Raw genomic sequence first — 26710 nt, 5'->3', positions numbered from 1 at the left:
AGGAAAAATCCTTCTAAATGATAACAACTTAATCAACTTAGTCTGACTTAATGCAATCAGCAAGTCACCGCTCAATGCCACTAATTGTCCCTAAATTTTACACGTCACCATTAACATGTTTTAGAAAATAGGAATATGACTGACTAGTTTGCATCCTGCAAAATGCTGAGATATAGCACAGTAAACTTGGTTCACTGAAGTTTCTAAAAACTTACACAGATTGGTTTACATAAACTTGGCATTCTTAAGTTGCAACAACTTCATAAAATCGAGTATAACTAAATTTTAAGTAAACTTAATTAGATATTAATGAAGACTGATTTAGTTACATTTTTCAAGGTTATTGTTTCCTAGATTTTTAATTAAAAAAAAAAAAAAAAAGTAAATCACCTTGTCAGATTTTACAGTGCATGAGGATGTGGTTAGGAAGCTGAACTCGGTGTTGGTGGGGGGGGCTCCATCGCTCTCAATCTCCGCGCGGCATCTGTTGCGCCCACCACCTCCATTTGGCGGGACAGGTGTTTTGATGCGACGTCCAGGCCTCCCTGTTCATAAAAAGTCACCCCAGTTTTTACCCGACTGATGGCTGTGCTCGCGTGCGTGCGTGCGTGAGTGTGTGTGTGTGTGTGCGCGACGATGCCAGCTGGCACGAGTCGCCATGGTAACACACACCGGTTTCACGAAACCCGTCGGCGCTTAAGGGCACGAGGAGAGATGAATAAACTAATGAGATTATAAATTATTGTCGGTATAGCTGAACAGTCGGGGTATTTTTACCAGACTGCACACGCGGGCAACGTGAGGAGAAAGTTTATGGGGGCCCCATTGTCTGTGTTGTGTCTCCTGTAATCTGTTTATGATGTGAACTGGAGGAAACCCACCACCACCACCACAGCGCGCGCTTCATGTCTTTTTTTGCCTAACACAAACTCGCAGTTTTTGCGCGCCGCCTTATTGCATGATTAATTCCAGCACCCTCCTCTCCACCACCACCACCACCACCACCACCCCTGTTTCTCCTCTATGAATTACCCAGTTGTGTGTTTAGATGAAGAGCGGATTCTCCATCACCACGCAGGCTACAACTCCGCGCATTGCACGCCTGTCCAGCGGTCCAGTGCCGCAGCTCCCACGGGCTGCACTGTGGAGAAGCGGACCTGCATCCTAAAGCCAATCGGTTTTTCTCTTTCTCCCTCTCTCTCTCTCTCTCTCTCTCGGTTTTTATCCTCCACCTCATTGCAGTCTTATCACGTCCCCCCCTCCCTCCTCGCTGCCTCCTCTTGCTCTTGTCCCCCCCACCACCACCACCACCTCCCCTTCTCTCCCTCCCCATCCGCCTGAGCCGCTACAGGAGAGGAGAGAGAGAGAGAGGAGTGCGGCTGAATGTGAACGACATGTCGACAGTCAGCCTCTAAAGTGTTTTCTCGGTCGTTCCCTAATTCTTTGGCGGCGGACTGAGTGAGTATTACCCGCATCCCTGCTCTGCTAAGCGTCGCTGTGTGGATCAGAGAAGCTGCTGGGGAGAGACAGACAATGGGGAATGCAATTGGATTGCGTTACTCTGCCAAGGATTTTCATACATAGCCTGGTAAATGTCTTAATAGGTCCTGTTAATGACTAGGGCTGTTTAATTGGTCATGCTTTAATTCTGCTAACTATTACAATTTGTGTGTAATGTTAGGGGAGAGGAGGGGGCTAATTGATTTTCTTGCTATCCAGGCTCCTATATGCATTTTGATCTGTGATGTGCTGCTGCTTGCCTGATAGTGCGGGTCTGTGCTGTGCTGCTTGAGGGGGGGTTGGGGGGTGGGGGGGGACAGGGGCCCATGTAAAAGCCAGTGTGTCTTCTGACAGACAGAGAGGACGGAGACACTGGAATTATGTGACATGAATAATATGCTGAGGAATAAGCAGTGACCGTCATCTCTGGTTGCGTCAGTGTGCAGGTCTAGAGGAGAGAAAAAAACTCAAGAAAAGACAGGGAGGGATGCCACACTGTGTGTGTGTGTGTGTGTGTGTGTGTGTGTGTGTGTGTTTTTATAACACGGACAGACTAATTTATCACCACTCAACACACAAAGTCCTTCTCCTTTCTTGTTGCAATAATGATGCAGAGCTATGCCGACTGCTGACTAGTCCACTCGGCTGATTAAAGAAAGAGGCTTGAGTGTTGACTGTGTTGCTTCTTATTAAGGGAGAGATGGCCATCCACCAAAGCTGAATCTAACAGGAGGGATCCCAGTGGTCTATCTGGACTCGGTATTGATCTCTTCCATATAGGGGGGCTCCAGGCCCAGTAATAAACAATGCATTTGCTTTGACGAATCTGAAGCCCTGCTGGGACTGTGAATGGGTTGCTTTCTGTATTCCAATTTGTCAAACACTATTGAGCACGTCGGCCTAGACTGTCCTGCGTTTTCTCAGCCTCATCTTTCTCACTTCTCCTCATGCTTTTTCCCAACAAGTATTTGTTATGAAAGCACACACTCATCTACACGTGTCTACCTGTTTTTGTACTTGGCAAGCTCTGAGAGCAGCACTTTTTCTTTTTTTTTTTGTATATGCTTTGACCTTTCTCACATTGTTTCTAGTACATGTAACTTGGCTTCAGCTGCTGCTGCTTCTCTCTGTGAGGCAGGCGTACATTGTGTGCAGGGCGAGAGAGGAGGGCTTTGATGTAATCAATATCAGATTTCAGCTGTTTCACTGTGAGCTCTCATCCTGAGTGGCAGCCTTGACTGACTTCCTACTGCTTATGCAATCCCACTCCCACCTCGCCCGTTTCCTCTTCCTTTGCACCTACTCTCTGCCCATTACTCTTCCTTTATCTGTCTGTGTCTCCTTTTACTCCATTCCTTCACCTTGTTCCCATTTTAACTCCTCCTCCTCCTCCATTCCTTCTCATTTCCACCTCTGCCTTCATCTTTTTTCCCCGTCATAATCATCTCTGTGATTGCTCTTCCTCTCCCGGGCGGCGATGTTTTCACCGCTGCCTCCTTGTCTAACTCGCTGATGCTAGATTATTGCCGTATGATTACAGCTACCATACCATGATGATCATTATTGCATTTCTGCATGGCAGTGTTCAACACTGTAAGAGCAGACCGAGATGCTTTATCCAATTTAGATCTCATTAAGACTTGAGAGGAAATATCCCCTGTGCTTTTTTTTGTTTGTTTGGGTTTTTTTTTCTTCCAAGGACTTCTGCAACTCTGTTCTCACTCTGGTGCCATATACTGTACCATCATCATCACCCCCATCACTATCACCATCAGTTCATGTTCCTGCCTGTCATCGCGCTGCCTTCACATCAGCCCTTTTGAAAAATTTTGAAGAGTTTGGATTCGCAGCGACGCTTTCACTCCACTGTCATTACCACAATGATGATTATGACGGGACTGGATGGCTGTTGATAACCTAACATATTTCCGCTGATTGATAATATGGGGTTTTTCGTGCCTCATCCTTCTGTTCTCTGATTGCCATTCATCTTATTAAATGGAGCAGTTCATTAGACAGAAGCCTTATGAATCTGATTTGCATTCGCCCATATTCATATCGCATACATTAAAACAACACATGCGTGACATTTTAGCCGCACCGGGCATTTGAGAGTACAGATGAATATATTCATCACAAGCTTTTTTCTTTTTTTATTTTCTCTCCCCACCCCTACTTGTCCAGCAAGCCACTCTGAGAATGATAAAATGTGATTCACAGGTGAACTAGCCCACGTGTTTGCCTTTGTTTTGCATTTTCAATGTCAGTGTTTGAATTTTTAATTCAAAAGCAATGTTGGAGCAGCTGAGAGCTTGTTCAGCAGGGTTGTTTTTAAATCAATATTTCCTGCTTTTGGGAACCCTGTTAATCCAAAGCGTTGCTCTCCAGTGCTAAAAAACATCTTACATATGTTTACCATGCTCATATCACTGCACACTGTGGCCTCCAGTTGCCCTATACATCATTATTCTAATGTAATGTAAATCTTCCCCCATGGCTCTCCAGTCTGTGTGATTTAACTTTTATTTTCTGACTGCTTTAGTATGCTTGTGATGTATCATCAATCTGATTCATCCTGAACTGACTTTTGCTGCCGCTCCCTGGCTGTTTGCCCTCTTTTAATCGTGTGTTTGTGTTTGTGTGTGTGTGTGTGTGTATTTGTGTGCCTCTCCATGCAGTGCGGTGAAGGGCCGATGCCGGGCCGTAGCCCCAGGCCGCTGAGCTGAGAGGGAGAAGCAGGAGGATGCAGTGGGTCACTCTGGCGGTGGCCCTGGGGTGTGTGTGTCTTTCCCGGGCATCGCACACCCCCACCCCTACCCCCACCTCCACACACACCCCTCTAGTGGACAACTCCGAGGAGGAAGTGGATGAACCGTGCTTCGAGCCGTGCACTTGCGAGGTCAAAGAAGGCGTGCTGCATGTGCACTGCGATGGGCGGAGCTTCACTAATGTCAGCCAGGTATGTTAAAGAAGTGTTTCACATATATAAAGAGGGCCCCGCATAAAGCTAGGCAGTCTGTGCAGCAGAAAGATGCATATACTTTTGAAATTGGTGCTACACGACCAGAGAAAACTGAGAAAAAGGACTGTGGCATTCGAATTTTCCTCAATAAGTGGAAAACCTACAACTACCAGAATGCACTGCACCATACTAGACCAGTAAATGCTCCTTCTGGTGGGTGACATGAAGCCAGGGTTCCCATGGTCATGTAAAACCTGGGAAGGTCATGGAAGTTAACAGTCATGTTTCCCAGGCCTGGAAAATTCATGGAATTTGGAAAGAAATTCCTTACTAAGTTTTGGAAAAGTCATGGAAAATTGTTACCTATAATGAAATGTTAACTGTAATCTTCCTTTGATAACCTTCCATATGATGCAATTTAACAGCAAATTTATTTTCTGTAGCTGCTGATGTAATGTAGCTCTTAAATGTGACGTTTTGTTTACAATCAAGTACATGTTTCAATTTTCTCCCCACATTAGGCCTCAACTTTCATTTCTGTCAGCTAGCTGAAATTATGTTTGAACAGAGTTTTATAAGTCCAAAAAACACTAGGCAAGTGGGGCAAGTTAAAAAAATATACGAGTCCATGAAAAGTCACGGAATAGTTTTGAAATTTTGTTCTGGAAAATTTGTGAGAACCCCGCAATGCAAACTCGTCCATGTGGCACAATGGTGGCCGGCTAGTATCGAACAATCTCGTATTCTAGTTAAACAACAAGCTAAAACTTTCTGAAAACATTTGAGGTGAGACATGTTTGATCAGCGCTGCTTCATTTTTTCATTTAATTTCAGAATTTTTAGCCTCTGTTTTTAGGAAACAATATGGTGCCCACCTCTTGTTCACAAATTCTTATATTACAGCTAAACAGTGCACTAAAATATGTTTCTTAAAACATTTGAGGCGAGAAATATGCAACCTGGTAAGACAATCTTTATTTGATGAGCGCTGCTCGGTTTCACTGTTTGATCATGTGTTTTCTGCCTCTGTTTTCACTATGGAGGAAGCAGTATGGCACCCACTTCCTGTTCACACACTACAGCTAAACAGGGCACTAAAATCTGTTTCTGAAAACATCTGAGGTGAGAAATGTGCAGTATAGTACATGACATTGGGCCGCCAGTGGTTCAGTCTAAAGGGACTTGGCTTGGCAACCAGAGCATTGCTGATTCCCCGTCTGGACCGAGTATGGAGCATATACTAGTAGCCAGTTCGCCTCCTGGACACTAACAAGGTGCCCTTGAGCAAGGCAACCCCCAACTGCTCAGGGCACCTGTCCATGGGCAGCCCCCTTGCTCTGACATCTCTCCATTTAATGCATGTATAGGTTCTGTTTGTGCATGTGTGTGTATTTCCAGCCTGTGCATATATGATATGACAACAGAGTGAAAAAATTGAATTTCCTCTCAACGATGAATAAAGCATTTCCTCTTCTTGGTCTTCTAATCTTGACTTATATTCGATCAGCACTGCCTGCTTTTACCATATGACAGGATTTCAGTCCAAATTTGAAGGAGAGAGAGAGAGAAAGGCAGGTGCGTCTCTTGATCAGCTATTCTATACTCTTTGTGTCTGCAGTCGCTGCATGGGTGGCAGGCAATATGAAAATGTTAGAGTGCAGCCTGTAGTTTGAGCAACTGCCTGAGAGCCAGTGAAACTCCACCGGAGTATTTTATAGTTTTGCCAGGGGGGAGAGACATCTAGGCACTAGTTACTTTACCACAGTTATCTGCACATACATCTTTTCATTTCTTTTTACTTATATTTTTAATTTATATTTTATCTATTTTATTTCCTTTTATTTGTGGTTTGATTGCTTTTATTGTTTCTGTTGATGTTGTTTTTGGTTTATTTTTTTGTTATTATTTTATATCGACATTATGTGTCCTGCATCTTGCATTTTGTCCCCTGGTTTTAATTTTATCCTAACTCTTCCCTAGTTTCTTCTTGCTTGTGTTCAATAGGGCTGTTTGGCTTTTTGTTGTTGTATCATCGTCTATGTATCCCATTTCTGTTTTGCTTTAATTGTTGAAGCACTTTGTAAATTCTGTTTTCAAATGTGCTATATAAAAAAGTTATTATTATTATCATTATACAACCCACATGGTTTTGATAAAAAGCCGGTAGAAAACTGGCAAAGTATCCCTTTAATTTACCTGGTCATGCACGTGGAGCTGCACTGCACTGTTTTTTGCACCGTCATTTTATCTCTTTATCATACCGTATCTCCAAGTCTAATATCCTGTCTGTACTGCAGCTCATGGGTGTTTCTAACTGTTAAATTCATGTAATTAATAAGATAACTAATCAGACCTCTAATTAATCATTCAGGTGTCACAGTCGTGGGTCCGCCCTTTCAAACTCAACCTCCAGAGGAACTCTCTGAGGCGTCTCTATAGCAACGGGTTCCAGCACCTTGGCAACGCGGTGTCGATAAACCTTGGCAACAATGCACTCCAGGACATCAGAGTGGGAGCTTTCCACGGGCTGGCCAAACTGAGACGCCTGTACCTCCACGAGAACAAGCTGGAGGTCTTCAGAAACGACACCTTCGCCGGGTTAGAGGCGCTGGAATACCTCCAGGTGAGATTGAGACGATAATACATATTGATCATCCGTGTTTGATGGAATTATTGACAAATGTGCCCAAGATAACAATAGAAAGATGTGACAGAACGGCTAGCAGGTGGCTCGACTGAAAGAATCTTAAGATCTCTGCGTTTTCAAATAGAGAGTGCCTCAGCTATTTCTGCTCCCTTCAGTCTACTTTTTCAATAGCAGCAATTACACGTTCATCACATTTTCTCTTTCTACCTGCAGGCCGACTACAATGTGATCAAACGAATCGACAGTGGCGCTCTGAGGTTCCTCTACAAGCTCCGGGTTCTCATCCTCAACGACAACCTGATCCCCGTCTTGCCTGCTCATCTGTTCAGGTTAGATTCTGATTATTCCGCTGCAAAGCTTTTTAAATTATGCCGGGACGGATCTGTAGAAATATCAGTGTCAGACACAATTAGCCAGTCTGTACTGTTGTCGAATTAATGTTTCCGTGGCATACTATTTCATATCATAAAAGACGGATTAATCATCAGATAAAAAGCAGATTTCGCAGCAATGGAATGTGTGAACCTTTATTTTCACTTACTATCAGATTGTCCTTTCATCTAACCTAGCTAACTATCCCCCCCCCCCTCCTCCCTCCCTACTCCAGATCTGTGTCTCTGACTCATCTGGACCTGCGGGGAAACCGTCTGAAGAGCCTGGCATATGCTGGGACGCTGGAGTACGTCGGTCGTTCCCTGATGGAGCTACAGCTGGAGGAGAATCCCTGGAACTGCGGCTGCGAGGCAGTGCAGCTGCAGCAGTGGCTGGGTCAGATCCCTTACACGGCGGTAGTCGGGGATGTTACCTGCGAGTATCCCTTCCACCTTCACGGCAAGGACTTGAGGGAAATACCCCGCAAGGAGCTGTGCGCTGACCTCCCTGATAAAGAGCTGCAAGCGGAGGGAGGAGGTCCGTCAGCGGGATCACAGCCCCAACATTTGCCCCCAAACTCTAAACCTAACTCCCATCCCGGGCGAGTCAGGCCGACTAAACCGTCCTCAATGGTCCACGGTTCCCGCCAGAACACTCATACCTCCTCTACGTCGTCGTCTTCGTCCTCAGCGGAGCGTAAAGAGCGGGAGAGGCAACCGAGGCCCACAAAACGGCCTCGACCATCCAAAACATCACCCACACCTCGCAGCTTGATGCCCAACCCAAATCCCCCTGTCGCCGGCTACCAGACACGTCCCCCCATCCCGATAATTTGTCCCCTGGGCTGCACGTGCAACCTACACATCACAGACTTGGGCCTAACCGTCAACTGCAAGGAGAACGGCTTCCTCAACGTGTCCCAGCTCACGCCCCGGCCCCTCAACGGCCGCAAGCTGTACCTGAGTGGAAACTTAATCCAGAGGATCTACCGCACAGACTTCTGGAATTTCTCCAGCCTCGACCTGCTTCACCTTGGGAACAACCGCATCTCGTACCTCCAGGAGGGCGCCTTCTCCAGCCTCACGAGCCTGAGGAGCCTCTACCTGAACGGCAACAACCTGGAGAGGCTCAGTCCCCACATGTTCCTGGGGCTGCAGAATCTGAGGTACGATTTTATTAATTTAATTTTTTTTGGATCACTCCCAGCGTTCCAAGCTTTTACCACACTTCAAACAAATTCATAAACTGAAACCACATGTCAGCTTAGGTATTTAGACATTTTTTAATAAGTATGTGGAAATTAATTTCTCTGTAATACTGGCATAGCACACAGCAGAACATTTTGATTACCATTATGCTGGAATTTGATTGAAATGAATAGGTGCCCATTCTCTTCCAGGAGTGTCATTTGTTAGTCACGCTGCCTGATGGCATGCTTCAGTTGAGGTGTGAGCTTGTGTATGAGTGACAACGTGAAAATTAATGGGTTGTTTTTTTTTTTTTTCTCTGTATTCTCATACAGAGGTGTTAATAAGGCGGTGAGACGTCTGGATGGTGCCAGGAATTTGCCTTTTGGATAAAGGCTTATTATGAAAACGAGTCGTCAGAGTGATGCATATGTATCGTTGTCAGATTAGGCTTACAAAGATAATTCCTCTGCAAATAATGTATACGCCAAATATCTACAGTCAATAGTTGTATTTATTCAGAGAGCTAAACATTGTGGTGTTTGATTAAGACACCAAGTCAACTTTCATCCTCTGCTTCATAGGTGTAGCATCGGGGGGACATAGGTGACACGTCCCCTTCAATATTTTGAACATGTGCATTTGTCCATCCCAAAAAAACAATAGAAAAAAAAAAAGACAATAGCAGAGGATTTTTTATTTTGAAAAAAATAAATACATGTAATATAACCCTTTGAAACCTAGAGCAACATCACTTTTCTTCTTTCAGATGCCTTTCACAACTATTTAAACCTTTGAACCCTGAGCAAATTGGTGTGATTTCTTTAATATTTTTAATATTTTTTTGAAAAGGCAATGAGCAACTTGTGAAGAGATGTTCCACAAATTGATAGAAATTAGTAGATTTTGAAAATCTAAGGAAAAATGTCTTGGGGAAAAAGAAAAAAGCTAGGGAAAGTATCATAATTTCATATTTAAAATTATTTCACAGAATTATTATAATTTATAAATGAAATTACTTTTTTCTCAGTCTTGTTAGCCTTGTTTTTTTGTTATAACCTTTTTCTCTTTTTTTTAATACTAATTTAAGGTAAATTTCTTGTACTTCTTACTAATATCTTGCAGTTTTGGGGTCGCCCTTTTTAATTGCATGTTGCTCTCTTACCATAATATTAAATGTAATTAAACCTATTTGCTTAGGTTGCAGGAGTTGAAGACACATTTAATAAATGTGTGCGTCCCTTTGTATTATTGTACCCGCTATAAATTCAGAGGTTTTGGTGGGTCCATGAACGCAGCACAGGCAGAGCTCTCCATGAGTTCTGTTTGCTCCTCAGCTGCATTTTGTGACCTGCAGGGTGGGTAATTGATCTTTCGATCTGTTAGAGCTAATCAGCTGGGATTGATGGATGACAGGAGCGGCTGCTGCGAGTGTACGTATGCTGTTAGACCCAGGAGAGTTTCACTTTTGATGCACCTGACATTCTGCTGCTCCACCTGTGCCCAGAGTACGCGCTGCACTCCAAGAGTGTGGTACCATGAATAACCAAGCAGTATATATAGGTAGATAGATAGATAGATAGATAGATAGATAGATAGACAGATAGATATTTCAACAGCGCTCCTAATGAATGGTCAAGCTCCAATAATAGAAGATCTATTGTGGCGGCAGATGTTTAGTTTGTGGCAAGCCGTCACAAATGAATTAATGTATGGGAAACGCTGTATTTACACCATAAATTGATGCAGAAAAGGCACAAATGTGTGCATTAAAATGCACCAGAATTAATTAAATTAAGTGTTTAACACTCAAAATGTTCTGGCAGAGGACTCCAAACCCCCTGTTTCATATGTCCCCCCCCCCCCAAAAAAAATTAACATACCCACTGCTCTGCTGTATAAAGACTGAGACAGTTTGTGCCATAAAACCTTTGTATTCACAGCGTCATCCAGTCTCTCAGCTCCACTGGCACTATATTTTAAGATAAGGTACTGAAAACCTTCAGACCGATTAATTTGACTATTAATCAATAATAAAGATCCTCTCAGGACATTCAAAAAGTCTTCCTCTTAACCTCTCGTTAGCCTTTGTTAGTGACTCCAGGGCAAGTGAGCAGTAAGTAATTTAAACCAGATCTATTACTTATTACAGCTGTGGAAGTATATTGGGTCACTAGCATGCAGGGAAAGCTCTACAGTCATATTTAATTTTCCCTAAAATTCAAACTGATTTGTATTATTGAAAAAAAAAAAAAACTTTAAAATTCAAAGTGTCTTAAATTTGACATGATGATCAGACATGCCGAGGCGAGTGTAAGAACTCATCAGTGCTAAATTACACAATATCCTTTGACAGTGATCAGCTAATCAGCTGTGAAAAGCGCAGATTAAATCACATTTCTGATACGAAGTCCTTACATAAATATTCATTTATGTTATTATCATGCTGGGGTGTGGAATGATGGGAATTATGCTTCAAAATAATTCGATTTAATAGAAAAAATTCATACTGTGCTTTAATCAAGAACTACTTTCTTTTTTTTGCAAAGTTAAGACAAAGAATATGTAATTTTAATATATTTCATAAATCTTCACTGTCAGATATCACTAAGTACCGAGATGCAGTGATAGTTTCCTTTAAAGGTATACTTTGCAGGATTATTGGTCACTATTGTAAACACGCTTGCCAGCAAAAATTAAATAAAAAGACCTCAGATATGCTCTCTTTTGGCGTTTCGCCTCACTATGTTATTAATTTTTCAACACTATTTCTTAGCTGTCTGCTGCTTACACTCCGGTACCTAAGTTTTGACCTCATCTGAGCATTGTGGAGATAAATACCCAGAAATATGGAGGACAGAAAAGGACCTAAATATAAATAAATAGATGTATTAAAATATACAAAAAATAAACATGAATATTCAAAAGAATAAATACATGGTGAAGTGAAGACAGAAATAATAAATAAATGCATGAATAAAGAGATAAATGCAGAGGTTAGGACCTCTTACCTCATTAACACACAAGTAAAGCCTTACAGAAATAATCTTTTCCTTTCTTTCTTTCTTTCTTTCTTTCTTTCTTTCTTTCTTTCTTTCTTTCTTTCTATAATGATTTATTTATTCTGATATTTAATAATTCTTTTATTTCTATATTTTCAGATTCATTTCTTTATCATTGTATGTATTTATACATTTAGTCACATATTTATTTATTTTTTCCTGTATTTATTTCTACCTTTGTTTTTCTATTAGTTCATTTATTCATTGATACTTTTTAGTCATTTTTTGTCCTCCATACATGAACGTTGCAAAACACAGAAAAAAAGAAGACAATAAGAAAATACATGCAGAGGACAGAGTCTCCTCACATAAATACGCTGTCACACACTTCCACTGAGTCATAATTAATGATATAGAGGTATTAATTCTGTATGAGTCTGTATGCATTTTTAGGAATATTCTGGAAAGTATGTCTTGAACACAACCACACCACATTTATCCTCCTGTTTTCACAGTCCATCTTCAGTTTCTTTGCATACAGAGACACTGAAACGCTGTCCTCTCCTCTCTTTAGGTACCTTTATTTTGAATACAACGAGATCCGCGAGGTTGATCCCGGGACCTTCGACTCCATGCCGTCCCTCCAGCTGTTGTTCCTCAATGCCAACCTGCTGCGGAGTCTTCCTCTCGGCGTGTTTTCTGGAGTTAATCTGGCTCGACTCAATCTGAGAAACAACCACCTTCTGCTGCTTCCTATGGAGGGCGTGCTGGAGCACCTCACCGGACTGGTGCAGGTTGGTGCAAATGACTGTATCCGCTGAATGATTGAGAGGAGGGTTTCGGTGCAGGTGGCTGCTTGAAAAAAACTGATTCTGATCTGCTAACCCGCTGGTGTGTAAATGAGTCAGATACCTGGCACGAAGCTTTTAGCAGATTTAGGCCAAATAACATGCATTTCGTTGAGTGACAGTGGCAGGGTGAAAAATGGGAGATTATTGAATTGGATCACCCCCGTTGATTTACTAAACGAAAATGTGCATAATTATACAGAGTATGTTTATTTCAAATGTCAGACGATGAGATTAAAAGAACTAATAGATTGCCAAGACACATTACATTATCGCAGCTTGATGAACTGAACAAAAACAAGCCGAAATCTTGGATACCCGCTTCTGAAACTCCTGGCAGCCCCTGATCTCCTGGCCTCTGGCACAGCTGCAGCTTCCTCCGTCATCTGCATCGTCTGTTGTTTTGAGAGCTCTGCTGTGGCATGTGGGACTTTGGTTGCGCCTCAGGTATTCTAATTGGAAAATTGCAATTGACTCGATTTGCATAAGTGGTCTTAATAAATCAGGAGCTAAACTGGAGAAAGCTGAAGTTTTGGAGCATGGTTGTAATTAATGCACCTCTTTGTGAATCGGCTGTGTAAACTACAGTATGTGTTAAAGTCACTGTGTTAGGCCTTACCTCGCACATTTAACTGCAGCGAGCACTACAGTATGTGACTGGTTGCTGCACACAATGCGCCGATAAGGACCAAACCCAAGGTATTACATTTTTTCATCCTGCCTCCTCTCACTTCAGCAAATTTAGTGTACCAGGCTTTTCTTAGACAGCCCGAGTAGAATGAGGTAAGGTGGGTGTGGATTAGCCTGAATGTCATTGTGAATTTCCATTTTACTTTGCTCCGTGCAAAATTCCCGATCCTGGGTAGTGTGGGTGAGGCTGGCAGTTCAGAGGCAGTTTCTAAATTTTTGCTCAGGGGATGGACGACGGTGGTTTATGGAGAGGGAGGAACCATGTAGAAGTGTATTATGTTTTTGTGCTGTTATACGCCTCTGATGTCCAAAAGCATTAAAGCATCCACCAAATGGAAGTGCACTGTGTGCCATATTCATAAAGCCCAGCGGTATCACCATTGTAGTGCTAAAAAAAATCTGCAGCGCTGTAATTGAATTCATTCATTTACCAGGGTTGTTATTACTCTGACAAAGCCACATTAGCGCTGCCCATGGACTGCAGAAAATAATGTGACAATGATATCACCTGTTGACTTATTGCTGCCCTGTTTGAAGCTCGGGAAGCGTGATTTCTGGGCGCTGACGTGTGTTTTCAGAGCCAGAGTTTGCACAGCAAAAATCAAAGGGTAACACAGATGGAAGCAGGGTGAAGCTCGCTGCTGCTGTTAATAAAAAAAAAAACAAGAAAAAAAGGCAGTCCATTTTGATAATCATAAAGCAGCAGCATGTATAGCTTAGAGTCATTGTCGCCATCAAGAACAGGATTAAACATTTACACCCACTTACACGCACTGATATTTCTGAAAACACCTCCCTGATGTCACTGTTACTTAAAAAAATAGCTGGTAATGAGACATTAGAGAGAAAAAGAAAATTGCCATGGTGTTCTTTACATTAGTTAATTAACAGCAACACAAGAACAAGCGAGGCTTCCCTTTGAAAACCAACAGCAAGACTATTATAAAATCAAGGTGAATCAGAATCTGAGTCTGCGCCAGGAAATACATAAAGTTCAGAAATACATATGTTCTCCTCGGTAGATGCAAAGAGTATGTTGTGTCGTAGGGCAGCTCGCTCTTATCGTTGCCAGCTGCAGAGAAGAAACTTGCCTAAAGCCACATCTCACCTTGTGTAAAGATGTCAGATAGAAACAAAACAATGCAGAAAGACTCTAGAAAGATTGATGAGAACAACTCGATATTCACCAAGGGCAGGTTTGACAGGGAACTATTTAGCGCCCAACTGATATCCACCCGATTATCAGTTTTACTTGAGTCTCTGTTAATATTAAAGGGGAGAGTTTGACATTTTGGAAAATACACACTCTCTGGTGTTTGCTTTCTCACTGAGTTAGATGATCTGTCTGTTTAATATGAGGCTACAGCCAGCAGCCTCTTGCCTTATTACTGTAGACTGGAAAACGGCTTACCTGCCTGCAAAGGTAACTAAATCTGTCTTTACGTTATATCTTAATATGTTTAAAGTGTAAAGGTGCATTATGTAAGTTCCAGCCACCAAAAAGGGGGCAGTATTTCTCCCTTTTAATTTCATTCTGCTACTATGTCAATGCAACCACAATTTACAGTCACCAGTCATAAATAAAGGCAACTCAGAATACAGCTGGTAAAATAAGACTGTTATCTCATGATCTTAACGTGTGGCGTTTGTGTGTAGTTTACTTTATTGCTCAGTTTTAAGCCACAGAAGAAAGAAGAAAACAGTCACATCACGCCATTTGAAAAGTTTGTCTTTTCGGTAAATAACCAACTTTAGATGTTACTTATCGGTCTGAAAGTAACATTGCATCATCAGACTGCATCTTTTTTAGTCTCCAAAAGCCGTTTCCAGTCTTCAAAAGCCACACAGATATTTACTTTAGTTTTGCGTCTTCTTACATTGCTCCTTTTCTTCACTGTTGCTTCTTTCCGGGAGCTGCTTGTGATGGAGATAACGGTCGATTTCCTGGAGCTTCTGCCATCACTGTGTTTTTTTACACACTAACTAATTCACTGAGACTGTAATTTCTACGCTGCATCCATTGACTCGATGCTCCAGCCAGCTCAACTTCTTTATCCTCTCCTGCGGCACACTAGAGGCTACAGTGACTCACTATAGCCTCTCGGTCCAGGATGTATTGGCTGCTTAGCAGTGCAGTACAATACAATACATCTTGGACATAACATCAAAGGTGTTACTTCTTCACACCTGTTGATAGGGTTAGTTCATTTTTTTAAAATTTTTTAAACTAAAATCGTGACCAGATCTTACAAAATGCACCTTTAAAGGGACAGTCCAGCCCCAAATCGAAATCACATATTTTTCCTCTTACCTGTAATGCTGTTTGTCAGTATAGATTCTTTCGGTGTGAGCTGCTAAATGTTGGAGATGGCAGACTTCTCTCCAATGTATTTTAATTAGATGACACCCGGCTTGTGTGGACAAAGTCATTATCGATTAGCAGTGGAGCTTCTAAAAATGTTATTGCCTGATTAAAACTTTATTGAAAGATACAGAAATAATCATATAGTTATAAGTCGGTTGCCAATAGGTGCCTGCTGAGCTTTTAATCGTATAAACATTGCTTAAATAAATTCCCCCAGGGATGACATTTTCCTGTAGGTCAGCCTTGAAGCTAATGCTGCCCTTGTTCACTTATCAAAAAGCCTGTGGGATTTTTCCATTGGATTTTGGATAATTATTATGTTTTTTTTTTAATCAAATCAATAATAATAATCAATTTTCTTTTATTGATATCCATTGTACAGACAACAATGAACAGGCCATTCTTAGAGTGAGTGATAAAAATACATGCAATCAATGTCTGAAAGAAAACTAATGAAAGAGACCAAAAAAAAAAAAAAATTGTCCCCCTTAAGGGACCAACATCGCCCCCAACCCCTTGGGATCCAGACCACAGACTCCTCGGATCGTGGATTACTGTCGAAAATAAGCTCTGGCAAACAAGCGTTTATGGTAATTGCACGTTTTGTTCAGTTAGAAATTCTTCATATATAACACCATCATTGTGATTTTTGAAGCATAAAAGCAATCACCAGAAGTAAAAAGCTAACATTCGGCTGTTAACAAACTACTCAACATTCGCATGATTTAATGTCGCCATGACAACGAGGCTATAAAGCCGTGTTGGCGTGAGATGTTCTGTAGTCTCACTTAGCCTCTTGTTAGTAACCACCTTTTTTAAGACACATAAAGCTTTAAAGTGCACAGTGGTTTATTTACCGACATATTTAATGCTTTAGATCAAAACATGAAAGTCTCTTTAGCTTGCGTTATCCACAGACCTTATTTAACCTTTAAAAACCCATTGACTTCGAGACAAGTGAACTGGGAGGACTGAAATGCTAATTCACTTCCAGTTATTCTTATCCTTTTTGCTTCTGTACTCTATAGTATTAACTTTGATTCACGTCTAAAACTCGACTAATAGTCAGGTAATAGAGTTAATTACAATCATAAATGCCCTCACCATATCATAGCCTATTTGTAATAACATTAAAAGATTACCCGTCAGTACACCTCCTGCCTCTCATAGTTTGGCCATTATTTTCAGTTGGCCAGTTTACATCCTCCTGAACACAAAGCAAACCAGTGGGTATCTTAATGCATTATATAATTTTTTTCTGTAATATCAGCCAATATTTCTCTTGAAACTGCCCAGCACAGCAGAAACACAGCCACCACAGGTGTTTTAGACATAAATACATTAGCTCAATAAAAGCCCCTGAAAATACCAGGCGTTTTTGGAATTTGACCAGTCGTCTGGCAGGCATGTATTTTCTATTTCAGGATGGAAGATATCCTCATTGACTAAATGCCAGTAAAGCCGGTTTACAACAAATCGTTTCACTGCCATGCGAGATGATGTTTCTTGCGAGATAAAGGCAGGATTTTCCCAGTAGTTTGGTATAGATAACCACCTTAAATCAATCCCCTGTAGGGTTGGATGATATAAACATGAATATTATTGTACATATTAAATCAGGATTATTCCTGTATCGATATGTTGTGATATTTAATCAGTCTGGTTTATTGTAAAGTAGGTTTTCACATACAAGTAAACTGCTTTGGTGTGTTGGTGCATAACATAAATATAGTAAGAGAAATGAAATTAAACATAAAAGCAAGTCTTGCAAAAACAAAAAAAAAACTTGAATATGGAAGAAAATCACAATAAAAGTATGACTTTCTCATCGTCCAACTACTCAAAGCACTTCAACACTAAATGACACATTATCTCATTCACACACACATTCATACACTGATGGCTGAGCCTACCGTACAAGGTGCCACCTGGTACTCAGTAAGTAATTCACACACGCTCACACACCGATGGTCCCATCGGGAGCAATTTGGTGCTCAGTATCTAGCCCGAGGATACTTTAACATGCAGAGCCAGGTATCGAACTACAGATCTTTCATTTAGTGGGAGAACCACTTTACCTCCTGAGCCACAGCCCCGTCCCCCCTCCCCAGTATGATACTATAAAACATATGTACAATATATCTGAATTAAAATGAAAGAGCTGTGCAGTTTTTTAGAAGTGGTAATTTTGTGCAGAAATTTACAAAAAAAATTCAGGAAATGTACAAAGGTTCACATGCAAAGTATAAAACGAAAAGAAAAGAACAAAAGAAATAATAATAATAATAATAATAGATAGGACTTACAGGGCAATTTTCTAGGTACTCAAAGACACTTAACATGAAATGCCAAATACAGAAAACAAAATACTGGCAGACATTTAAATTAACAGAACAGAACAGATACAAATACAAGAACAGAATACAATGTAAAGTACAATCGAACAGTTCAAAGTTAAGACATTTTTATTCCATTGATTTCACATTGAGTGCCCCGGGATGACGTTTTTTTGTAGGCTGATGCGGAGGTTAGCTTCGCCCTGGTACCCTCGTCAAAAAGCCCAAGAGATTTTCCATTGGACTTTGGATTGAGGCAAGCTAAACGACAATTGCCATAAGTAAAAAAGCTAACATTGGGCTAAAAAGGAACTAAACTACGGTCACGTTGCCACCACTACGAGGCTGTAAAGCTGTGTTCGGCCCGGTTCAGCTTGAAGTTCTGTAGTCTCATTTAGCTACTTGTTAGCAACCTCCCTTTTTAAGACACATCAAAGCTTCAAAGTTCACGATTGGGGTATTTGCTGACATATGTTGTAGAAGAAAACATGAAAGTCTCTTCAGCTTGTGTTAACCACAGACCTTATGTAAGGCTTCTAACCAAAAACCCATTCAAAAAACCCATTAAGACGAGGGAACCGGAGGTGCTGACTCATAACTGTGCAGACTCATTACCGTGGCTCTCTGTAGGGTCTCTTTTCACAGAATCAATATGTTGTTATATTTACATTAAGTATGTATTCCAAGTTTTTTACCTGTCATGCTTTGACAGATTTTGGCCACTATTTGTTGTTAACATTGTTTAAACAAAAAAAAAGTAAACTACAGAATTTGGATATGAGAATGTTGTTGTTATGGCAGCTTAATCAACTTTTTGGATTTTATTGGATTTTATTTAAAGGGGATTTTATTTAAATAGTAGGGTTGCAACTTTGTTGGTGAAAAATGTCAATCAGTGTTTTACAAAGCCTAAGATGATGTCCTCTAATGTCCTGTTTTGTCCATAACCCCCAACAAAAATCAGTTTACTATCATATATGAATAAAGAATCCAGAAAATAGTCACATGTAAGAAGCTTGAGTCAGAGAATGTTAAAAAAAAATCCTAAAACATTACCAAAATGATTAATTGACTATATAATTAACTGGCAATTAATTTGATTGCCAGCAGTCATTCAATTAATCCTTGCAGCTCTAATTGGTTAACCCTATATATCTACAACAGTAATGAAAAGTAGATTCTTTACTATGTGTGTGACTTCCAAAAACGACGATACAAAAACCTGAGTTCCTGCACTCGTTTTGTAGTTCAGTATTTTTCTGCAGGTAACAGGGCATACACATTCACCGTGTCATGTCTACATACTTCCACTGCACTTTTCGGCACACTTCAAACACCGAAAATCCAGATATCTAATCCAGCAGCATTAAAAGTCAGTGTTTGTTTTCCCTCAGAATAAAAGATCAAGGGCCTCTTTCTAGACTCACCATGTTGCACTGATGTTCAGCAATCACACTGAGGCAGAGATGCCAATTTCTCTGCTGACAATAGCCTCGATGGACCAAAAAACTCTTGCTCTTTGCTCTTTGCTATTACTACCGCTCTCTCTCCACCTACATGAAACACAAACTGCTGGATAGAATAAGTTCATGCCCCTTCTCAAGGGGTTGTTGAAGTCGCTCTGGGAAATATGGGAAATCACTATCTGAGGTAGAAGTCGACGAGGCAGGCAAAGGGAGCGTGAGTACACTATGAAAGTAAATTACAACACTTCAAAAACAGGAAAAATCCTTCTGGAATGCACTCAACATCACCGACTGATGAAATCTAACGGCACGAGTGTCCACGAGTGGATTGCTTTGACGTATTTCTCCAGCTTTGTATGTATAACATCTCACATATACTGTAGCCATGAAGACAGCTTTTCCAATTTATACAGTTTTCAGTAAAACTAAATTTTTTGCGTATACTGCAGATTCCTCCTCTAATGCACTCTTTTCATTTTCGCTCTGTGTATTATTCAAAAGACAATGAAACACATTCATCAGTATGGAGAAGGCTTGGCAAGCCGAAGCTCAGGGCCGTCTCGTCACCAGAGACTACAGCAGAATCCCTGCACCAGAACTTCCAAAACCTGCTTATATTGACTATATTTCTGTGAACTAACTGGAACAATTGTGGTGACTGACAGGATATTGCTGTTTGGGCAAAGTGATCAATTATAAGACACACGGCTCGCTGAGAACATCCTGAATTTCTCCCCTGATGTGGTATATTTTATGGCTCCCATGTACATTTTGGACAATTATTGCTTGATCTTTCATCTGCGTCATAATGATAAAAACCCACAAGAGTAAAATTTACTCCTCTGCGGCCAAAGCGTGGCAGCTTCCATCCAAAATTGATGGCATTATTTAAGCCAGGCTGAATATTTTCTCTGACTAGAGAGGCTTTTTTTTAGATGTTTTTCATGAATTTCATCATGACTATGATAAAAAGAAGCATCAAAACAGTGAGTGTTGCACTCAAAACTGTGACATTTAAAGGTTCTATATGTAACTGTCAGAAAATCATGGTTATTAATCCACATACAGTCATCATTATGACTCTTGCACTCCAATGACTGCATTTATAATAATAACTAGATACTGGACCCCAAAATGGCGCCTACTTATTCCATTGGAGTTTCTCTTGGGGCACATGTGCCAAAAAAGATTTTTCGCTTTCAGGTTTACTGCTGGCCTCGCCCGCAAGGCACTGCAAGGCTCTTTTCTTGGCTCCAGGAAACTTTTAACAAATACAAAACCACCAAAATTCATAACAGAAGCATTCCAGGGTTTCCTCTTGAGTGTCTGAGATTCAAATCATAAGTCGAAGATCCCTCAATCCACTGAGATAGCTTCAACTCGATTAATGTTTTTTGGTTTTGTTTGTTTTCTGGCTAGTCATTGTCAGTGCTTCTGGGGACGTTTCGGTTCCCAGTCTTTGACGCAGAGTGAGTGCTCTTGACTGTCACGCTACTCTTTGGTAGATGGTGCAGCAGGTGCGATGTGCAGCACAGAGGAAGAGAGACTGAACTTTAAGGCTCTGAGTGGCCACTGAGAGGAATTGGCTATAACCAAAACTCCTTTTTTTATCTTCTTTTTTTCCTCAGCAGCAGTTTGTAACTCGAGGGCAGAGTAACTGATCTGTAAATCCGTTTAAAGCTGATCAAATCAGATTGATGGATGAGGAGAGTAGCTGCTGCAAGGGAATGCAAACTTTTAGACCAGGAAGAACAAACGGTTAAGTGTCAGTAAAACTGTACCTGGTGTTTTGCCACTCCGTCTGTGCCCAGAGTACACCCCACGCTCATGTTGTTTGGATTTTTCAAAATGAATTTCTCCTGAGTCCTTTAGCCTACATGGAAGTCAGTCTACAAGCCTCTAAAGGAAACCAAAGAAATCGAGGACAGTCTCCGTTCTTAAGTTACGATGCAGCCTGTTCACCTATTGGCAATAAAACCTGATAAAATACTCATAAAAAAGTTACATAAAGAACCTTTAAACAAGACTTTATTGGCTGATTTGGCCCCCAGAGTGTTGGTGAGTATACTGTATGATAATGATACAGTATCATTAACGCACTGTGAATGACTCTCTAAGCAGAATGACTTTACTAAAAGGCTTCGCGTTCAAAATAAAGTGGTTTCATGCACTTGTATTTTCTCTACCACCAGCAACTGTCGGGCTAACTCAGGGTCTATAATTTCTCTTCAAAACACAACTTTGATTGACAAGTTGACAGCAAATCACACACTAGGTGACCAGGCGTATAAATTGTAAAGGGTGTTGGACATGTTGGGCAGATGCTTGCAAAAGAGAAGGGGATAGAGCCCCTGGGATCTGTGTGGAAGCAAACAATACCTTGAATAAAATGCTTCGAAAATTTCAACCAGATGGAGGATAGCAGTTATAAAAGTTATAAAACTGCAAAAACAAGCTGACATTTTCGTCACGCTGCGTTCATTTAAAATGTCACTGGTTTTTTAATGTGCGTTCATGCTGAATTACAGCTCGGTTGTGTCACAATGATGCTGAAACATGGAAAACTGCACTTTTAAGCGGACCTTTAATATAGTGGAAGTGTTCAAGCTGAGTTAAAACTGTGGCAGAGTGTTGTTTCTACTCACCCTCCAGTTGCAATTATGTCATTATCAAAGCCACACAAAAGCCCACAGTGGGCTAACTCCAATAAAGTGAAGGAGCATCCTGTTGTTCTGTGCGAGGCGCTGGGAAGTAGTTGTTCCACGGCTCCCACAACAGCAATGCTGAATCATCTCGAAAAGCATCCATCTATTTCTGCAAGCCAGGGAGCTGGCCTAACCAAATTAGCATGACAACATTTGTGCAAGCTCCTTGGAAGTGTGACAGAGAGAATATCAGCTTTCATTGCCAATGTCATTGCTAAAGATATGGAAGAGATCAGTTCTGCAGACAATACAGCGTGATGTGAGTGATTCCCTTTGTGCATAATCTGCTTTACCCTTTTTAAAATGTGGCAAAGTGAATATTTGAGTTTGTTTTTAGGACGCGCAATCAATAGCTGGCAATGAGAAAATGGATTTACGCACACACCTATTGGATTATAGCACAGGGGAGAGTTGCATCACATCCCGTCTATTGTTCAAAACAAAGTGCCGTGATACTCTCACATGCTCGTCACACAAAACCCGCCGCTGAGTTTTGTCAATAACCACTTATGTAAACTCTGAGTGGTCTTTATTGTAAACTGAAATATTCCTATAACCTGCTGTAGTACATGTGTGAACAAGTTTTAGAGAGAGCTCTTGTGGGTGGTACAAGTTGAATTGGTCACTGCTCAGTTGTTCTCCATTATTGAGAGTATATCGTGCCGGTGCGCAGCCATTCAGGAAATGCAAGCACTTCAGTGTTTCGATGACCCTATAATGACATTATTTACATTATTCAGTACTTTACATCACCTGCATGTTTTAGAAAATCATTTTAGGCAAACGCTGGCCATCATGAAGAGCTGTATTCTATTATGCAAATACAGGAAACTAATTTCTCATATATTCTAGCTGGTGGAAAGCAAAGGTAGCAGAGAAAACATCGTTTTTCTTGTTGTCATCTTATTAGAGTGCCAGCAATGGGCTTATTCTTCAACTCAAGAGACAGTTGCAAAGTTACTAATATTTATCATAAGGCTGTCAGCAAAATTATCTATTTTTTGTTTGCTTACCTCAAAATGATTCATGAATTTGCATTGATCGGCAGCCCAGCAATTAGTGTGGAGCAGGGATACTCATGCTGCTTTGCTTGGGGGCCACTTTTGCAAAATGACAGGAGGCCAGGGGCCTGTCACAGCAGCTCTATACATGTTTTAAGGATTTTCGGACATTTCTCAGATTTTAGCACATTGTGGAAGTTACTCAGATTTTAGAGGCTTTGTAGGATTTTAGGACATTTCTAAGATTATAGGAAATTTCTTGGATTTTAGCACTTTTCTAGGATTTTGCAAGTTTCTCAAATTTTAGGAGGTTGCAGGATTTTAGGATAATTCTAGGATTTTAGGACATTTGGGGCTTAACTAGGACCTCTTTCAGGGGGTGCACAGGATGCTCCACTGACACTTTTTTCAATAAACAAGCTCTATTTTGATGCTGTTTTATTCATTTTGGCACCTTATGTGTAATAAAAGTACAAAAACAATTCTTACTGTAAATCTCTTTTTATTGTGAATTTGAAATTGTTCGGGGGCCACCTAGCACTCTATCAGGGGCCAGATTTGGCTCGTGGGACGTAAGTTGAGTATCACTGGTGTACACTGACAAATTGCTGTGGTGTGTTTTTTTCTCCAGGTGGATCTGCAGCAGAACCCGTGGGAATGCAACTGTGAAGCAGCTCCACTGAAGCGTTGGCTGGAGGGGCTCAGCGCCGTGGTGGTGGTGGGAGAGGTGGTCTGCCACTCCCCGGAAAAGACCAAAGGAGTAGATCTCCGCTCCCTCTCCATGGAGCTGCTGTGCCCTGAGCTGGAGCCCCAGGAGGACCAGGAGCATGAGGAGCAGACAGCCACCTCCACAGCTGCCGACAGCGGTGTATCGGTTGGATACCCCGGCTCAGGGCTGGGCCCCCTGATCCCTCCTGGGAAGGATTCAATCCCTCTGTCGGTGTTAGTGCTCAGCCTGCTGGTGTTGTTTGTGTCGGCATTCTTTGCGGCAGCGGCACTAATCGCCTACGCCCTGAGGAGGAGGGACAAGCTGCCGTTCCGTCGCCAGGGAGAGGTAGACTTGGCCGGCATCCAGATGGAGTGTGGGATCTTCACAGAGCAGACACACCACCACCATCACCACCATCACCACGGCCTCCCGGAGACACCGCCCCTACCTCCGCCCGAACACAACCACGTATACGACACCATCTTGCCCCCAGAGGCTGCGTCGAAAGGTCCTAACCCCGCTGCAGCCCCACACATGTGTAGCAACCCTATCTACAAAGAGGAGGATGCGGCGGTGAAGCAGCGGCCGCCGCCGCAGCAGCAGCAGACGTTTGCAGCTTCCAAAGAGAGCGAGGGAGGATACTGCCCTGCAGAGAAGGAGAGGGAGTGGACACTCGAGGTGTCCTCGTCGCCCATCAACACCGTCACAGGAGCGATGGGACCGCTCCCCGGCCTCAACGGCATCCTCTGCCCCACAGTGATCGACAGCCAGGGCCCCACCCCTAAGGTCGAACTGGTGGACTGCCTCTTCAGACTCCCCACCCCGGAGTTCAGAGACCTGCCAGACAGGTACGCAAGGCCGCCGCCCCGCTACCCTCACCCCCAAGACTCCAAACAGGACGCCAGACCCGAACAAACGCTCGTGGTCACCACCGCCAGCGCCACAGCAGGCGGTGGTAACAGCGGCCAGAGCGAGCAGGGCGCCAGACTGAGGACCACGCCAGACTACATGGAGGTTCTGGACCGGTCTTACCAGTTTTAACCCTCCCCGCTCTTCCTCCTCCTCCTCCTCTTCCCGCTGCCCCTCTTCTCTTGTCTCCTCATCATCTCCCTCTCTGGTGATGAATCATCCAGTAACAATGACTCCTGTACAGAGGCTGGCGTGGCTTTGAGAGGAGCCTGTGGGGGAGCGGGACTTCACTACACACATGTTTATTCCTGGATAACGAGCTGAGGTCAGTTTTTGTATTTTCCCCACTACTGGCGTATAGGTTTGGAAAGGATTATCAGATCCCAGATCTCTGCCTGGAGGCGAAACTTCAGCTGCAGCTACTACAGATTTTTTTTTTTTCCTCACAATCGTAAAGTACTGAGGCTCCGTTTTTCTACTCGGCGCCGCAGTGAGCAGGAGACAGTACCGTGGGCGTCAGTGTTCATATTCTCTCAAAAGACCTGCGTGGAGGTGAAACTCGCCAGCTCCCTGCGACATCAAACACAGAGTCATAAACTGTGACGGGCAGAAGGTGCGGAGCAAACTGGGTGGACGATGGAGAACCGACGGAGACAAAGAGGGAAAGAGAAAACAGCCAAGTGCCTTAGCAATGAACAGCCAGCAGTGTGGTCAATGCTTATTTTTCTATGAATACAGATCTATTTATCTAAACAAAGAGGTTTGACTACCAACGGATGGGACGCTGATGGACGACTGAGACTGAAACCAATCAAAAAAGCCGCCGAATGATTGCATTCCCCTGGATGAGCCAAAAATAATACTATACCCAGTCAATATCGGAGTTGTTTGTATGCAGTTCAGTTCATTTTCATTTCATCCGGTTAACTTAATTTGCCAGTTGAATTTTTTTACAGGGCTAGATGAGGGACATATCCAGGAATAGTTTGGTTGCTGTGTGAAATTATAAAAAGGTTTTATGGATGAAAGGAATTATCTTTTTTTTTTCCAAAACAAAGGAAGGCCGACACATAGAAGGACACTGTTGCAATGGATGCATTTTGGATTTCTTAATCAGCCAGACTTAATGAGGCCACACGGACCTCTACTCCCTGTTTTCTTTCATCGGACAAAAGGCACAGAGGTTATTGATTTTTACGAATTTCTCAGAGGAAAATTGAACGGCAAAAAAAGAAACAATGGACTGAAAAAAAACCCCACAGGACGTAAAAGGCATTTTTTTTGTCAGAAAAAAAAGACACTTCTATCAACTATCGATTATTATCTTTTACGGAGGTACCTTTTTATGCTTTCATCTCCTACCAATAGTAGAGGCAGTTGTGAATATATTTATTCTTAGTTTTTGCGTGTTGAAGCTCTCCTGTAAGGGATCATGTTATATTAATGTATAGGATGATTCTGCATCTGGTTCAGCCTTCTTACCGCCGACCCACGAAATACAATAAAGGGTGCTACGTAAAAAAAAAACAAAAAACAAGGATGGCAGCTACTGTGTGACACATTAACACACACTCACACACATGACCCCTACAAATGCACACTCACTTTTTCCATCTCTGTTGCCTTAATAGCGCATAAAAGAAACAGCTCGAGGTGAGTTAAGCCTGTGAGCTTGTCCACGCAGCGTGTTTGAGTGATCAGATGTGAGTCGAGCCTGCAGGGTTCCTCACACACACTAAAGGGCGCAGATAGAAGTTAATAGCGTGAAATCCACCACATTAATGGTATAAAATCAATACAGTCTATTTGTGAAATAAGGACATGTAAGACCGGTGGCCCAAGGGGGGCCAAGGTCGTGAATTGCTCCATCTCTCTGCTGCTTCTTTCTTAATGATTTTCTCCATCTACCTTCTTTTTTTTCTTCTACTTTTCATCTCTCCATTTCTTCTCCTCTTTTGTTCTCTCCTCTCTTCCCCTTCGTCCTCGTCTTTCTCTCTCACTGCTCTGGCTG

The 26710-nt window shown here is 42.1% G+C and overlaps 1 protein-coding gene across 1 annotated transcript; it reads left to right on the top strand.

The window, feature by feature from the left end:
* Window positions 1–1390: 1390 nt before the first annotated feature.
* On the top strand, window positions 1391–25944 carry LOC121953532 (SLIT and NTRK-like protein 3). Its single transcript, XM_042500698.1, has 7 exons — window positions 1391–1458; window positions 4179–4459; window positions 6834–7085; window positions 7323–7438; window positions 7717–8646; window positions 12245–12464; window positions 23713–25944. The coding sequence occupies exons 2-7, from the start codon at window positions 4244–4246 to the stop codon at window positions 24829–24831; spliced, it is 2853 nt and encodes a 950-aa protein (XP_042356632.1). The 5' UTR covers window positions 1391–1458; window positions 4179–4243; the 3' UTR covers window positions 24832–25944.
* The last annotated feature ends 766 nt before the right edge of the window (window positions 25945–26710 follow it).

This window comes from Plectropomus leopardus, chromosome 14 (genome assembly GCF_008729295.1).
Source record: "Plectropomus leopardus isolate mb chromosome 14, YSFRI_Pleo_2.0, whole genome shotgun sequence".
Classification (NCBI taxonomy): Eukaryota; Metazoa; Chordata; class Actinopteri; order Perciformes; family Serranidae; genus Plectropomus; species Plectropomus leopardus.
This window is presented reverse-complemented; position numbering and strand designations above follow the sequence as displayed.

Excerpts from the sequence above, each read along its gene's own strand:
- LOC121953532 (XM_042500698.1), top strand. The coding sequence starts at position 4,244 with ATGCAGTGGGTCACTCTGGCGGTGGCCCTGGGGTGTGTGTGTCTTTCC. Across the intron at positions 7,086-7,322 it reads AGGCGCTGGAATACCTCCAG|GCCGACTACAATGTGATCAA; the intron begins GTGAGATTGAGA and ends TTCTACCTGCAG. Across the intron at positions 12,465-23,712 it reads ACCTCACCGGACTGGTGCAG|GTGGATCTGCAGCAGAACCC; the intron begins GTTGGTGCAAAT and ends TTTTTTCTCCAG.